Here is a 14,436-nt window from a genome sequence, read left to right as displayed (position 1 = left end):
CCGTCCGTCCGTCCGTCCGTCTGTCACCAGGCTGTATCTCACGAACCGTGATAGCTAGACAGTTGAAATTTTCACAGATGATGTATTTCTGTTGCCGCTATAACAACAAATACTAAAAAAAAGATTTAAGTGGGGCTCCCATACAACAAACGTGATTTTTGACCGAAGTTAAGCAACGTCGGGCGGGGTCAGTACTTGGATGGGTGACCGTTTTTTTGCTTGTTTTTTTTGCTTGTTTTGCTCTATTTTTTGTTGATGGTGCGGAACCCTCCATGCGCGAGTCCGACTCGCACTTGGCCGGTTTTTTTCATGATTGACAGAAATAAAATACCTATATCCCTAAACGCATAAGGGTCTTAATAATTGTAATAATATATTCGGTATTCGGCCAAAACCACTATTCGGGACATCTCTACTAATTACCTATATGTATTAATTTGCCTGTCTTCTGTACCCGTCAATTATTTTACGCAATCTTATCGGTAGAGTAGTCGCCTATCGTATGTGACTTTGGCATTTCCTTGCATCTTGGCAACATACGAACCCAAAAGCAGAACTTTTACTTAATGCCATAAACTTGGTCACGCGAGACGTTTAATTTTTGCTAACCAATAAGTTTGGTGGTAACGGCGCTATTGCTGCATTGCAGGTTAAGCTTGGCACGAAACCCATTCTGAAAAACTAACTTAAAAAGTACACAAAAAGTTTAAATTGCCTTTTTTGGTACATTTTTCATGTAACTTTTTCCGTCAGTCATCAAACAGTACCGCGACGAATACCGTACAATACAAGTGACGACGTCGTGGTTGCAAAAACAAGCGCCGATCATAATCTAAACACAGCACTGGAAACGGCACCTCATTAAACAGGCTATGATAGAAACACAGTACAGGTAATTCAGTATCTTGACTTCGGCCGCAATAAAAACAAATAGGATCAATACAAGTAAGTTTGGCATACGGTGTACGGGTAAATATCCTTCTTCACATTGGGGCCCGTTTACACATTGCATGCATTTGCTGCAACTTGCGTTTAGTGGCAGTTAAACAGGCCCCAATTCAGGCTACTCATTTAGATCACGTGGTCGAATGCTGATAGCACCCCATACCCCATCTAAAGCGGAGTCGGCACTCGTTGGTGGTTTTAGACGGTAGTCCTCCACTGGTTAGTCCGTCATCCCCCCTGGTTCCCCCGGACCAGGTGGCATGCGTAAACGCATTTCCCCAAGGTAAAAAAAAAAAAAAAAAAAAAAAAAGGCTACTCATTTAGATGGCATTTAAATCAATAAAGAAAAACTCAATGACATTACATGAAAAAGGTTCTAATCTTGTACGGGCTGAAATACGAGGATCTCACAGTTACATACATTCTAACTTTATCACTCAAATATAATTCAATAAAGCTACATTTTGATGAAATCGCTAATAAAAGTGAACTCTAGTACTGGTAAATAAAACTCAAAATATCATGACCAAATATATTTAGATGCGAGGTCTGCAAGGTAACTTTACAATTTATATTCGAATTTTAAACAATTAACGCTACAAATTTGAATTTCGAATTTTATACAAGCTCACTGACCAGCCATTTCGGAACTAAAGTTTTTCAATAGAAAGGAAGATGGGTCAAGTATACATAGTGCTGCAGATATTTTGGACTAGTCATTGAGTTTTCACTTCTGTCGGCACTCCCGGAGTGCAAACCGTTGTTTTTTTTTTAATCGCAATTTTTAAAATGTTCTCTGATCGATACCATTATGTATGTAATCTACTCTCTAAAACATGAACGAAACTCTATCAGATGCGAAAGATACAAGTACCATGGTAAGTTACGGTACTGATTATAGCTCTACTGCGCGAAAACCATTGAACCTATAACTAATAATAGACTTTCGAGGACCGAGACCCATTTCCCATAGACGGCGCATCTCCGCAGAACAATATATGTACAAGCAAAAACCCACAGAAAGAGTTAATAGATTATTGTCTGTCGTGTAATCTTTCTTACAGAGTCGAATGCTTAGAACCAATGTATTCGTGATCTCTTCTTACCAGGCAATTATATGAAATCGAGAGCTCTTATAATGTTGGTTGTTTGTGCGCCTGTAACAGTTTTTTGCCGCATCCGGAAATTTCTACAATTCCATTGTAGAAAGACATTGTTGACATTGAAAATACTAAAGAGTTACGACCATTTGGAATTTAATGTTATACCTACTATGGAACTGTAAGGTATGATTGGATTCTCATGAGATGGGGAACTTTGCATGGTGATAAATAAGTTTTTAGCTGGGAAGTTGTTAGTTATTATGTGATAGTATGTAGCCAGTAATCAATTGGATTAGGTGTGTATATATGACACCGTAAGATTGTGAACCCGTTAGTTTATAAGCGAGCAGGCCTCCAACCCCCGCCCACCTGGGGGAGCATACACCTGCTGCGTGTGTGGCCGAGGGATCCTCTCTCGTACAGGGCTTTACAGCCACGAACACAAGTGTCGTAACCGGGATGCTGCTTAAACATCTGACACAGATGGTAAAGGCCTATTATAGTTTATAATCTAACGTAGGTTAGGTTAGATTATAGAGTATTAACTCCCTACCGTCAGTTTATAATGTAACTAGCTAGATTATAATATGACGAGTGTTTACAATTTTACGGTGACATATACAAGGTGTCCTTATAGACTCCGAACAAAATCTACAATCCCAAATAATCAGTAGTAGAGTCAGTTCTAAAAATTCGCTTTTTTTAAATTAAATATATGTTTTTCGCTCTGAGAAATTGAAAGTTATAAATTACAGGGTGTCCTAAGCCTGCAGACACGATTAAAATCCCAAATAGGGTTGGTTTCCAATAATTTTCGAATATATTTCTGGAATAAATTATGTATTCTAACGTATCCGTTTTAATTTCTTATAAGAGCTAAAAAGAAGCCCGTTAGTCAACCTGATATGCTGTTTCCATTAACAAGTCTACATTTGCCTATCACCCTGTCACCCGTCATTGTCACTCAAGGTTTTTGTACTTTTTAAAGTGTTTATATTTAGATACGTAATTTATCTTAGCCCATTTTGCTTTTGCATTATTCTTTGCTTCAAGTTGAGGTAGTTATTAAATATAAATACAGTTGGATAAGATATTTTTAGGGTTTGGAAATTTTAGGCCATTGAATGCATACTATAAATCTCTAATGATACGCTCATCTCATCATACTTCATTTGATTATACAAAAAGAAAGCATTAAAAAAGTAAGAATGTGTGTACCACTGACCCTGACATAAATCGAGGTTGTATAAATACAAATTAATTATACTCACTAGTTTCTACAAGGCGAAGGATTCGTCTACAGTCCTTTCTAGAGGACAAAACAGATACCTATTACTGAATCGAGATTAGAAAGGGATTGAGATAGCTGTCAATCCATATTGATTTTGACGTAAGTGTATGGAAATCTGTTATTTCTAATCCCTTTCTGATCGCGGCATGATAATACCTACTACGGAAATGACATTGGATGACAACGGTGACTCGTGTTTTTAAACAGTAAGCTTCTAAAATTACCTGTTTCTTTTAATTTAGATAAACGTTTTGTTGATGACAAACGAAGGACGCGTTTGGAACGAAATTGGGTTTTTAAGTAGCGTTTGATTTCGATAGTCATTTCCGTAAATTCCGTGCAGTCGTAGGTAGTCTCGTAGTGCCTTATGAGATGTGGTGGTACCGCGGCTATGTTCGAAAGACTCTTAAGTTTCGATTATTGTCGTAATTTGAAAGCCCTGGCCATCCCAGCGCAATCAATTACCTTTTAGATGATGCAACACGCACTGCACCTGCCTGAAATGGGTCACTCTGCACAGCACCGGCGGCGAATTGAAATTGCGACAATAAAAGCAAGTAAGAGTGGCGAAACAGTGTCAAAATGCCGATTCTATTTTAACAATTTGAACTACATCTATACATAGTATAAAACAAAGTCTTTCCCTGTCTGTCTGTCTGTCATTCTGTATGCTTAGATCTTTAAAACTACGCAACGGATTTTGATGCGGTTTTTTTAATAGATAGAGTGATTCAAGAGTAAGGTTTATGTATAATTTGTTAACCCGTGCGAAGCCGGGGCGGGTCGCTGTATACTATAATACTGTTTCAACTGGCATCATATTTTGGTTTGTCCAGTTTTTACCAACACGCTGTAAATCATGTTATCTTCTTGATTAGCAGCGATCGGTTAATATCTGCCTATTTTTTCTTAAACTTAATTCTTGGTTCTTTCAATAATTCACTGTGTTCACTTAAATTCTGAAAGCTCATTTTGCGTAATTGTAGTATCAAAAGTGTCATGCCTGGGAGGCCCATTTCTTGCAATTTGATAAGGCTTTGATCTTATTTTATATCTCACGAGCACCAATAAGTGCGATCCAAGTGCCTTCCATTGCATTAGCGTGAGTAGGGTTTGCAATCAGGATCCAGAATGTATGAAATTATCCGGATCTAGATCCGGATCCGCGGATCTTCCCATACATTTCGGATCCGTCGTGCAAACCCTAAGCGTCAGTCGCTTACGCTGGTTGGTGCTCACGGCGGTCAAGATCATATCAAAATAAAACGAAAACTATATCAAATTGTAATATCAGAATATGCCTCCAGGCCTAGATACATCATGCCACTTGATACTACAATCACGCGAAATGAGCTTCTAGGATTGAGTTACGTGTGAACACAGACCACAGTGCACTTTTGGAAGAACTAAGCAAAACGTCCAATCAGCTAATAAATATGAACCGGTAGTAATCTAATCAGTAATCAAGTTTGCACAGGTACACGCTGTATATTATCAGCGTACACTTCTGGACGAACCATAACATATACAAAGTATCGTGCCAATTAAAACAGTAAGTACCTAAGTAAAATAGTAAAAAGGTGTACTCGTACGTAGCAATTACCCGTTTTTCGATTGTTTACTTTGGAGCAGCCTGTAGGTGTTTTTTTTATGGGAAATTTGGTTTACCTAATAGATTACAAAATAAAATAACTTGTGCCATCCTATCTACCTATCCATAGATATCCATAGATGATTATATCCTCCAAGGTGTCAGGCCTACTAGGCCTAGACACAGTCAAATACATGGCACTTGATACCCGCACAGCACAATCACGCGAAATTAGCTCGCGAGATTGAATTACGTGTGAATATTTCGCTGCACTGTTTGCTTGAAGAATATGAGTGGGATTGGAAAATAATCGAAAAGAACATACAGCTACCACCTTACCTATAAATCAGTTACAATTTACAATACAGATAAGGTGATGGTGGTAAACAAACGTACGGCACACCTGATAGTCAATATTGTTATTTTGACGTAGGTAGGCGTACCTATATTCTCTAAACTTTTTCTGTATTCTGATTATGAATAGTGATTAACTGCTGAACTGCTGCTACTATCCACCGTTTAACTGAGGCGGCTAGTAAGAAGTTAGGTAACTACATAATAATTAGCCTAATACCTATCTATAATTATGGTCACCTACGGATTAATTGAAGGCTTGGCTGCATCAAGTTGATTAATACCTAGTACTTTTTTAATTGTTAAGTAAGTAAAAACGTAACATATATATATATATATATCACAAGATCACAACTTCTTTACTAACCGCTTGAGATTAAGATATAGCCAAATTGTACAGTTTTGACGACTGGTATACGTACCGCGTAGGTAAGTGATTACTGCCTAATTGATTATCATTAGTCCTATAATTGATGATCATCGTCGTCGACTGCGGCAAACAAGTGCCGTACGACACGCGGCGCTTATCAACAGGTAATCAGTGTAATCACAGATACAATAACTAACTGATAACAGGAGGACTTCGATATTCGCTTCTCGAGAGGCAACAATCATTACGAAACAGCTTTTACCGACAAAAATGTAAATGTATTTTTTATTAGCCACGTTATCGACCAAGATGGTAGTTTCATTGAAAATTTAAAGTAAAGTTAGCCGGTGTTCTTTACGGGATAAGGTTCAATTTCAATTGCAGGTGAATCTCAAAGCAAACGCGTCTGGCTTCTAAACATTATTTATTGCAACTAAATGGTAGGCTATACAGCTAGGTAGGTATAGGTATAGTACGGGGACGGAAATCGACAAAACATACCGCCCACCAAAAACAACAGTTTTTAACTTAACTAAGCGAGATACATAACCTAAAACTTACGTACATAGTTGCTCGAACTGATGCATCCAAAACACATAAGTACCACAAGCACTGATATCACCGTATGTTTTAAGTTCAACACTAATAAACACAATACATGATTTCGATGCATTTTCACTTGCATAACAACAAATAACTAACTACAATTCGAGCGACGCTGGCGGGAGCCAAAGCAAGATGATACTGATAAATAATATTCGATTTCTACAAGTAAACAACTAACTGCCTGCGTCGCGTAGGTAATAATTGCGTTCCCGCGTGGGGTATCTTTAACTAACACTTTAATACCAAGTATAAGCTTACTTCTAAATACAAGATCAATATTATCAAGTATTAGGTAAATAGGTCAACCATAATAACATAACTTGTTACATAGCATACACTTTAGTGGACTGTATAAATAAAAATATTTTGTTTAACCGACTTTATAAAAGCAGGTTCTATGTTTGTATGTATGTATTTTGTTTGCTTTTATGGATGACGTGAAGCATAATATCTTAACATCTAGGTATTCTTTTAACAAACAAATCGTTCTATTTTATTTAAAAAACAAGTTGAATAGGTAAGTAAACAAGGAAAACTTAATATCTAAACAAATGAAAGGTTTACGAACCTACTTATTTTACGTGAGCATTTAATTACTTTTGTATGTAATAATGTTACAATGGTATGCTTAAATGCTAATTATAAGAAATTCAGGGATCCGCTCGGTAACCCAAAATCAAGAATTGACCAGAGGGGTCCGAGTTATACATATAACATCTACAACATGTAATTAATGCATCCACCTATGAATACATATTAAATAACATAAGTACTTAACTTAGCAGTTTTTTTTTGTTATCCTTACATAAAATACATAGTACAAAGTATCGGCGCTTTGAATAAATAATACAACAATGGTATTTTTAGCAACATAGCTTGTGTCGCAAATCTTTGTGCTTATGTATTGAGTAGGTATTACAAATTACAACTACAGTCGGCCAGAATTATTAGTACCTAAAATTTATTAAATACGAAATAAATTTAACCGCCCACCATAGCTCATTATTTTTCATTACAGACGTAAACTTTCTATTAATCTGCAGTTTTAGGTAACAATATTAATTTAGACAACGGTCTTTTAAGAATGTGATTGCCCTTACACTGGACCGTTACAACGCGTACTAAGTTATCAGGCCCTGCGTGCAGTGCCGTGATCTTGCCTAGCAGCCACTTGGCTGGTGGTAAGTCCTGCTCCTTCATAATGACAACATCTCCTATACAGGGTGATTTTACCACATCGTACCACTTCTGTTTTTGCTGGAGTGTGTTTAAGTAATCTGATTGCCATTTTTTCCAGAAGTCTTGCGTTTGTTTCTGTACGAGTTGCCAGCGTGTCAACAAATGCAATTTATTGTTTTCATAATTTCTATCAGGAATGTTTATCAAGGCCTCACCTACAAGAAAGTGTCCTGGCGTGAGGGGGTTAAGCGTGTCCAGAGTATCATCCAGCTGACAGAGTGGCCTTGAATTTAAACACGCTTCAACCTGGCTTAGCTGAGTTGAAAATTCCTCATATGTCAACGTCGTAGTTCCATTGACTCTCAACAGATGGCGCTTTGCCGAACGGACTCCACTTTCCCACAGGCCTCCGAAGTTTGGTGACTTTGGCGGCACGAAGTGCCACGCCGTACCATCATTAGCAAGAAGTTCAGCTATCTCTTTAGGTACGTTGTTAGTGCTCTTGGACCACATATCTCTTAGTTCCTTATCACCACCAATAAAATTGGTCCCATTGTCACTCCATAATTGTGCGCAATGTCCTCTACGTGCGACGAACCTCCTGAACGCCGCGATGAATGCTTGAGCTGTAAGATCAGTTACTGCTTCTAAGTGGATTGCCTTGGTGCACATGCAGACAAATAAGCAGATGTAGCCTTTTGCAGATGTACGACCTCGACCCTTTGACGTTCTCAAATACACCGGCCCAGCAAAATCAACTCCACTGTGGTAAAAGGCGCGGTTCTGTGTGACTCTTGAGGTGGGTAACTGACCCATTAGCTGCTGTCTTGTAAGTGCGTTGTTTTTTATGCACACGATGCACTTACGAGTAAAATCTCTAACTGCGGATTTGAGACCTATGACCCAGTACTTACTTCTAACGTAGGTCATGGTTTGCATGATTGTGCCATGTAAAGTTTTGGCGTGCGCATCCGCTATTATTAACCTTGCAACATGTTGCTTGCTTGGTACGATAATCGGGTGCTTAGCGTCTTCTGGCAGATCCGCTTTACTCAACCGTCCTCCAACTCGCAGTAAATCGTGTTCATCTACATACGGGGTAAGTTTAATTAACGAACTTTTGTTTCTAACCTTTCCTTTCTTTTTCAGGTCTTCGAATTCTTGGCTATATACTAGTTTCTGATAATACCTTACGCAGCAGGTTTCAACTTCATCCAATTCAGCTGCACTCAAGACATCATTTCTTTTGTTTTTGTAATCTAGAAATCTTTTACATTGAGCTATCACTCTTTTCATCCTGATCATCGAAGAAAATCTCTCCCAAATAGGTGCGTCTTGTACTGACGTGTGGAATGATTTCTTGCTTTCTAGATCTGTTGTTGGAATGGTAGTGGCCCTTAACACCTCAGTGTTTGTCTCCTTTAACCATACGGGTCCACTCCACCAAAGTTCATTGTTTGTTAGTACACTTGCCTTAATACCTCTTGAGGCAAGATCAGCTGGGTTGTCTTCCGATGAAACGTGTCTCCACCTATCATTATCTATATGCTGAATGATCTCCGAAACTCTGTTGCCTACAAATACTTGCCAGCGGCTGGGTGGGGACTGCAACCATGCAAGAACCACCATTGAGTCTGTCCAGGCGTAGATTCTGTGCATAGGTATGTCTAATAATCCTGAAATTTCATGCAGCAGCTTTGCTAATAACACCGCAGCACAAAGTTCAAGCTTCGGAACCGTCAATTGTTTCAGGGGAGCTACTTTTGTTTTTGAAGCTAACATCGTGACATGAACAACGTCGTGCTCGTCGACAACCCTTGCATATACAACAGCCGCATATGCAAGTGTTGAGGCATCAGAGAACCCGTGCAGATCCACTTCTTTGCAGCGAGATGACATCTTGATCCATCTTGGAATCTCTATAGTTTGCAGCTCGTGTAATTCGTCTCTGAAGCTCATCCATTCGTCAACCACCTCTGAAAATAACTCGTCATCCCAACCACAATGACAAAGCCATAACTTTTGGATCATGATTTTGGCTGTTATTACAACAGGTGAGAGCCATCCAAAAGGATCAAATAGGCTAGCAACATCAGATAAAATCACTCTCTTTGTTACAGGTATCCTGCTTGCTGGTAAGTTTACTGAAACGTGAAATGTATCATCCTTTCTATCCCAGGTAAGTCCCAGTATTTTTATTATTTTATCTAATTTAATCTCTTTCTTATCTTTTACAGGTTCCCGAGTCTTCGTGTCATCAACCAAGTCCTTCAGGAGTTCTTCAGAGTTACTAGACCACTTTTGCATCTCGAAACCACCTGCCTTTAATAATGAATTGATTTCTTTACAGGTAGTTTTCATTTCGTCGAGATCTTCATGACCTGTCATAAGGTCATCCATATAAAAGGAGTTTCTTACTACCGCTGCTCCTCGAGGGTAGTTGTCTTGTTCATCATCAGCCAAACGTTGAAGCGTACGGACAGCCAGATGGGGTGCAGCTGCTGTCCCAAATGTCACCGTAAGTAGCTTGTAACTATCTATCTTCTCGGATGTATTATCCCGCCATACTATGCGTTGTAAATCTGTGTGTTTGTCATCCATTCTTACCTGACGATACATCTTTATAATATCGCCAACAACACAGATTTTGTGAGTTCTCCATCTAAACACCAGACTACGTAGATCTGGCTGTATTGTAGGTCCTATCATCATGCTGTTGTTTAAGGAACATCCGTTAGGGCCCTTTGCTGACGCGTCAAAGACTACGCGTAGCTTTGATGTTTCCTTATCTTCTCTTATTACAGCACAATGCGCAAGATATACTGCCTTACCTTCATCTTCTGCGTCGACCTTCTTCATATGGCCTAACTGTAAGTACTCGTGTATAACCTTGGTGTATTCTGCTTTCAGGTGCTCGTTTCGGGCGAACTTCCTTTCCAGCTGCTCTAATCTGCATACTGCCTGATGCTTTGTATCTCCACACGACCTTACAGTCTCTTCAAAATTTGTCTTTAAAGGAAGCTGTACTACATACCTCCCTGTCTCGTCCCTCGTTGTTGTTTGTTGATATATTTCCTCGCACTTTTCTTCCTCTTTCGTCCACATGCTCTTCTTCGTGTATAGTTCAGACTCTACCTCCCAAAACCTTTTCAGGAGGTTGTTATCTTCTTCAATTTGCCTTGTAACATGAAGACTTGTAATGTGCTGTGAAACATTAAATGACGCATTAGTATTATTATCACCCCCTGACAAAATCCATCCCAGGTGTGTTTTTTGAGCAAGAAAATTTCCTGGACCTTTCATTAAACCTGCTTCTAGGATTTTGCTGTAAACTCTCGCACCAAGAAGAATGTCAATCCTCCTTGGTGAGCCATAGGTGGGATCAGCTAAATCTAATTCGTTAACTTGTGGCCAATTAAGCCTTCTTATTTCCCTAGATGGTAGCTGACGGCTAATAGACTTCAATACATAAGCATCTACATTTATACAATAGGAAATATCGTACCTTGATTGAATGCGTAACGTTACCATATGTTTGAAAGTTGTCTCACACTCCTCAATACCAGAGATCACTCCGCTGATTTTAGTTTTCTTCAAACCCAGCAACTCGACTGCCCTCGCAGTCGCGAAGGACTCCTCTGAACCCTGGTCAACGAGAGCCCGAAGCACGTGTGACTGCCCCGACTCCGCTGTGACATGCACCAGTGCTGTCGTCAACAAGGTGCCTGGACCAGGTTGTATAACTTGTGATGTGCTCGACGCGTGCGCCACGACGACGGTTTGTATCTTTTCTTTATCGTTGTTATTTGTTTCTCCAGACGTATGCGATTCTCCACTTGCTTGTTTCTCTCGGTGCAATAACGAATGATGCTTTCTTTTGCAAATCTGGCATGTTGTCTTTTGTTTACACTTAAATACACTGTGGTTCGGTATTAGGCAATTAAAACAGAGATTATTTTCCTGCACGAAACTGTATCTGTCTTCTACCGTTTGCTTAGAAAACTGTTTACATTGATAAATGTAATGATCTTCGTTACAGAATGTGCACTTCACTTCGCTCGTTGCAGTTACATGAAACATCTTTGTTTTCACAGGTTTGTATACTTTACTTGCAGGCTCAACCATCTCCAGAGTACGGAACCTATTTTCCAGGAACGATTTTAATTTATCAAAACTAGGTAAGTCGTCCGTCTCATCTCTGCTTATTAACTCTTCCCATTCCTTGTGAGTGCTCGAATCTAATTTTGACACTATGGAATAGTTAATAATTGCGTCCCAATTATTCGTAGGTAAGCCCAGATGTTTCAGTGCACTCATACATTCCACCGAAGTATCCAGCAGTTGTCTTAAAGCTGTAGCCGATTCGTGTGTTAACGTCTTTTGTGTAAAGAATTTCTTAAAAACACAGTTTGCTATGTATCTCTTATTAGCATAACGTTTCTTCAGTACTGACCAAGCTTCTTTGTAATTTTCAGCGGTTATTGAAAATTGTCGTAATAATGCCTCCGCTTCTCCAGCTAAACTGCTCTTTAGGTAATGTAGCTTTTGAACATCTTGCAAAGATTCATTGTTGTGCACTAATGCCATAAATAAGTCATGGAAAGACTGCCATTCAGTGTAATTGCCATTAAACGAAGGTAGCGAAATTCTTGGCAATTTTACTTCACTATTATTCGATGTGCTAGGTGTAAGTGTTTGTTTAGACTCACTTTTTGTCGGAACCATACTATCTAACATAGACATCATTTCGCCTTTGTATGTGTAATATGCTTCTTCAAATGCCTCGAACGTGTTGTCGGCGAAATAATTTGTAGCTTGACGCTGTTCCATAGGAACCGACAAAATTAACTTTTCATGTACGACTTGAAACTCTTTCCAGTACAATTCCAGTGTATCTATTCTTCCCTTCACATAACCAGCCGTTAATCTCTCCTTAGGAGATTTCTTGTAGTTAACGTACGCCTTTTTCACCTTTTCTAGCGTATCGGCTTGAATAACTATATGTTTTTCAATTTTATCCATTGTAGTATAAGTCTATCACAACTAATAAATCAATAGTCTATCACATATAGTCAATACACAGCAATAAAAGTACGTAACCACTGTAGGAAAGTTCCACACCTTTGTTAACTTTTTATGTGTAGGGTAAGCGAGCGCCGCAAGAAATTGTCCAACAAATTTACTTAAATCACGGCGACTCACTATTGTAATACACGGCACAGTACTGTCTTATTTGTAGTTAAGCAACACAAAACGTTATATCCACGATAACACCTTGTCCTTTGTCCGATTATCACACGTAATTAATTTGCAAAACTATTTTTGTAAAAACACCGAATTGTCTGAATCTTTACAGTTCTTTTGGCTTAATTCACTTTTGTTACATATTTGTCCAACTAATTAACCACATTTTGATATGTATTTAACGTTATTTCACCGAAATTACACCAATTTTCTATTGAACCATTAATTTTTACGTGTCACTGTTCAAGCATCCGGCTCGAAGGACCATGTTCTTTACGGGATAAGGTTCAATTTCAATTGCAGGTGAATCTCAAAGCAAACGCGTCTGGCTTCTAAACATTATTTATTGCAACTAAATGGTAGGCTATACAGCTAGGTAGGTATAGGTATAGTACGGGGACGGAAATCGACAAAACAGCCGGTAATATTTGAAATGCGGATTTTTATTTAGCCACATTACCAACGCATATTTGCAATATTGTCTGAACGACCGCTTTATGTTTTGCCGGCCTAACTGTAAGATCCCGAAGAAATTTAAGTGGATATTATTAGTACGATGGCATTTTGAGCTGGAATTGAAACACCTACACGTAAAAATTAATCGCGATAAGATTATGGCAACGCATCTAGAGTCTAGACAATTTACATCGGTATCGGCGATGGTTACTTATTTAGTTTTGCATACCTGTTTATTTACAATTTTTTGTCGGTAGGTAGGTACTATGAGATTTATTAGACACTTCACTGTTAAAGTAAACAATAGCACCCTCGTACTTCAAGATAACGTTTGTTCCACTTAATCTACCGACTATTATGTTTGTTGTAGTCATAAATTTCCCTGTTAATCAGAAACTATCAATCAACTACAAAGAGAAACATGGATGTTTCGGAAGATACCTACCTATCATAAGTCAATAATTATGTACAACAACATAACATCTAAGTATTTGATTTGATCTATCGTATTTGAAAGATATTTCGACTGATAAACATTAACATGTGCATGTTTTTATACATTTTACAAGTAAACTCAGGTACGTAGGTTTTAGCGGACTTACCTCCAGGCTGAACCAGCGTATTAGGATGCACGTAGCCATCCTTATGCAGCAGCACGTGCCTTGGCTCCGTCGCCAAATAGCAGGTGTTCCCGTCAGCCAGGCACTTCTGGTAGCACCTGGCAGCCTGGTAGGCCAGCGCCCAGGCGTGCTCCTCACTTATCGTCGAGTTAAACGCCTGCAGGATCTGCTGAAGCGATATGCACTCAGCAGCATCCAGCGTGAAGTCCGCGCCCGAAACGGGCCCTTTACGCATCATGGTCCTAGCCGAAACCCATCCTTAGTATAAATCCACTGTAACCACGATCACTGTTGAATTTTATTTTATTTATTCAATCACACCGAAAACACGAATGTCATGCTTAGAAACGTCACTGTCAATGGGGTGGGCGCGATGTAGTGTAGCGCGCTTGCGCGGAGTGACCGTGACAAGCGTGTAGTCGCGGCGGCGGCGCGGCGAGTACTGCTGACGGAGTCTCGGAGGACCGAAGGCTAGAGGGCTACGCCGGAACGAGCGGAACTCACTTCCTACTCCGATCCGGGAATAGGGAGGGTTAATGTTGCCCTTGAAATCTGTTCATACCTACTTTTTACCTAACCCCTCATCAAGAGGTAGGTGGGGGGAAATCGTAAACCATCGTAAACAAACAAATGTTTGGACTGGCTTAAAGGACTTTGAGCTATAGTATTTTTGACAT

General features: G+C 39.3%; 1 protein-coding gene across 4 annotated transcripts in view; it reads right to left on the bottom strand.

Annotated features, from left to right (window-relative positions):
* LOC134647776 (protein spire) overlaps positions 1-14,188 on the bottom strand; it is a 257,656-nt gene extending 243,468 nt beyond the window's left edge. For all 4 annotated transcript variants that reach the window (XM_063502076.1, XM_063502077.1, XM_063502079.1 and 1 more), the window contains exon 1: positions 13,742-14,188. In XM_063502076.1, coding sequence (XP_063358146.1) covers positions 13,742-13,997 — 256 coding nt within the window. In that variant the 5' untranslated portion in view covers positions 13,998-14,188. The remainder of the gene's footprint in view (positions 1-13,741) is intronic.
* Between the last annotated feature and the right edge of the window lie 248 nt (positions 14,189-14,436).

This window comes from Cydia amplana, chromosome 5 (assembly GCF_948474715.1).
Source record: "Cydia amplana chromosome 5, ilCydAmpl1.1, whole genome shotgun sequence".
Classification (NCBI taxonomy): Eukaryota; Metazoa; Arthropoda; class Insecta; order Lepidoptera; family Tortricidae; genus Cydia; species Cydia amplana.
This window is presented reverse-complemented; position numbering and strand designations above follow the sequence as displayed.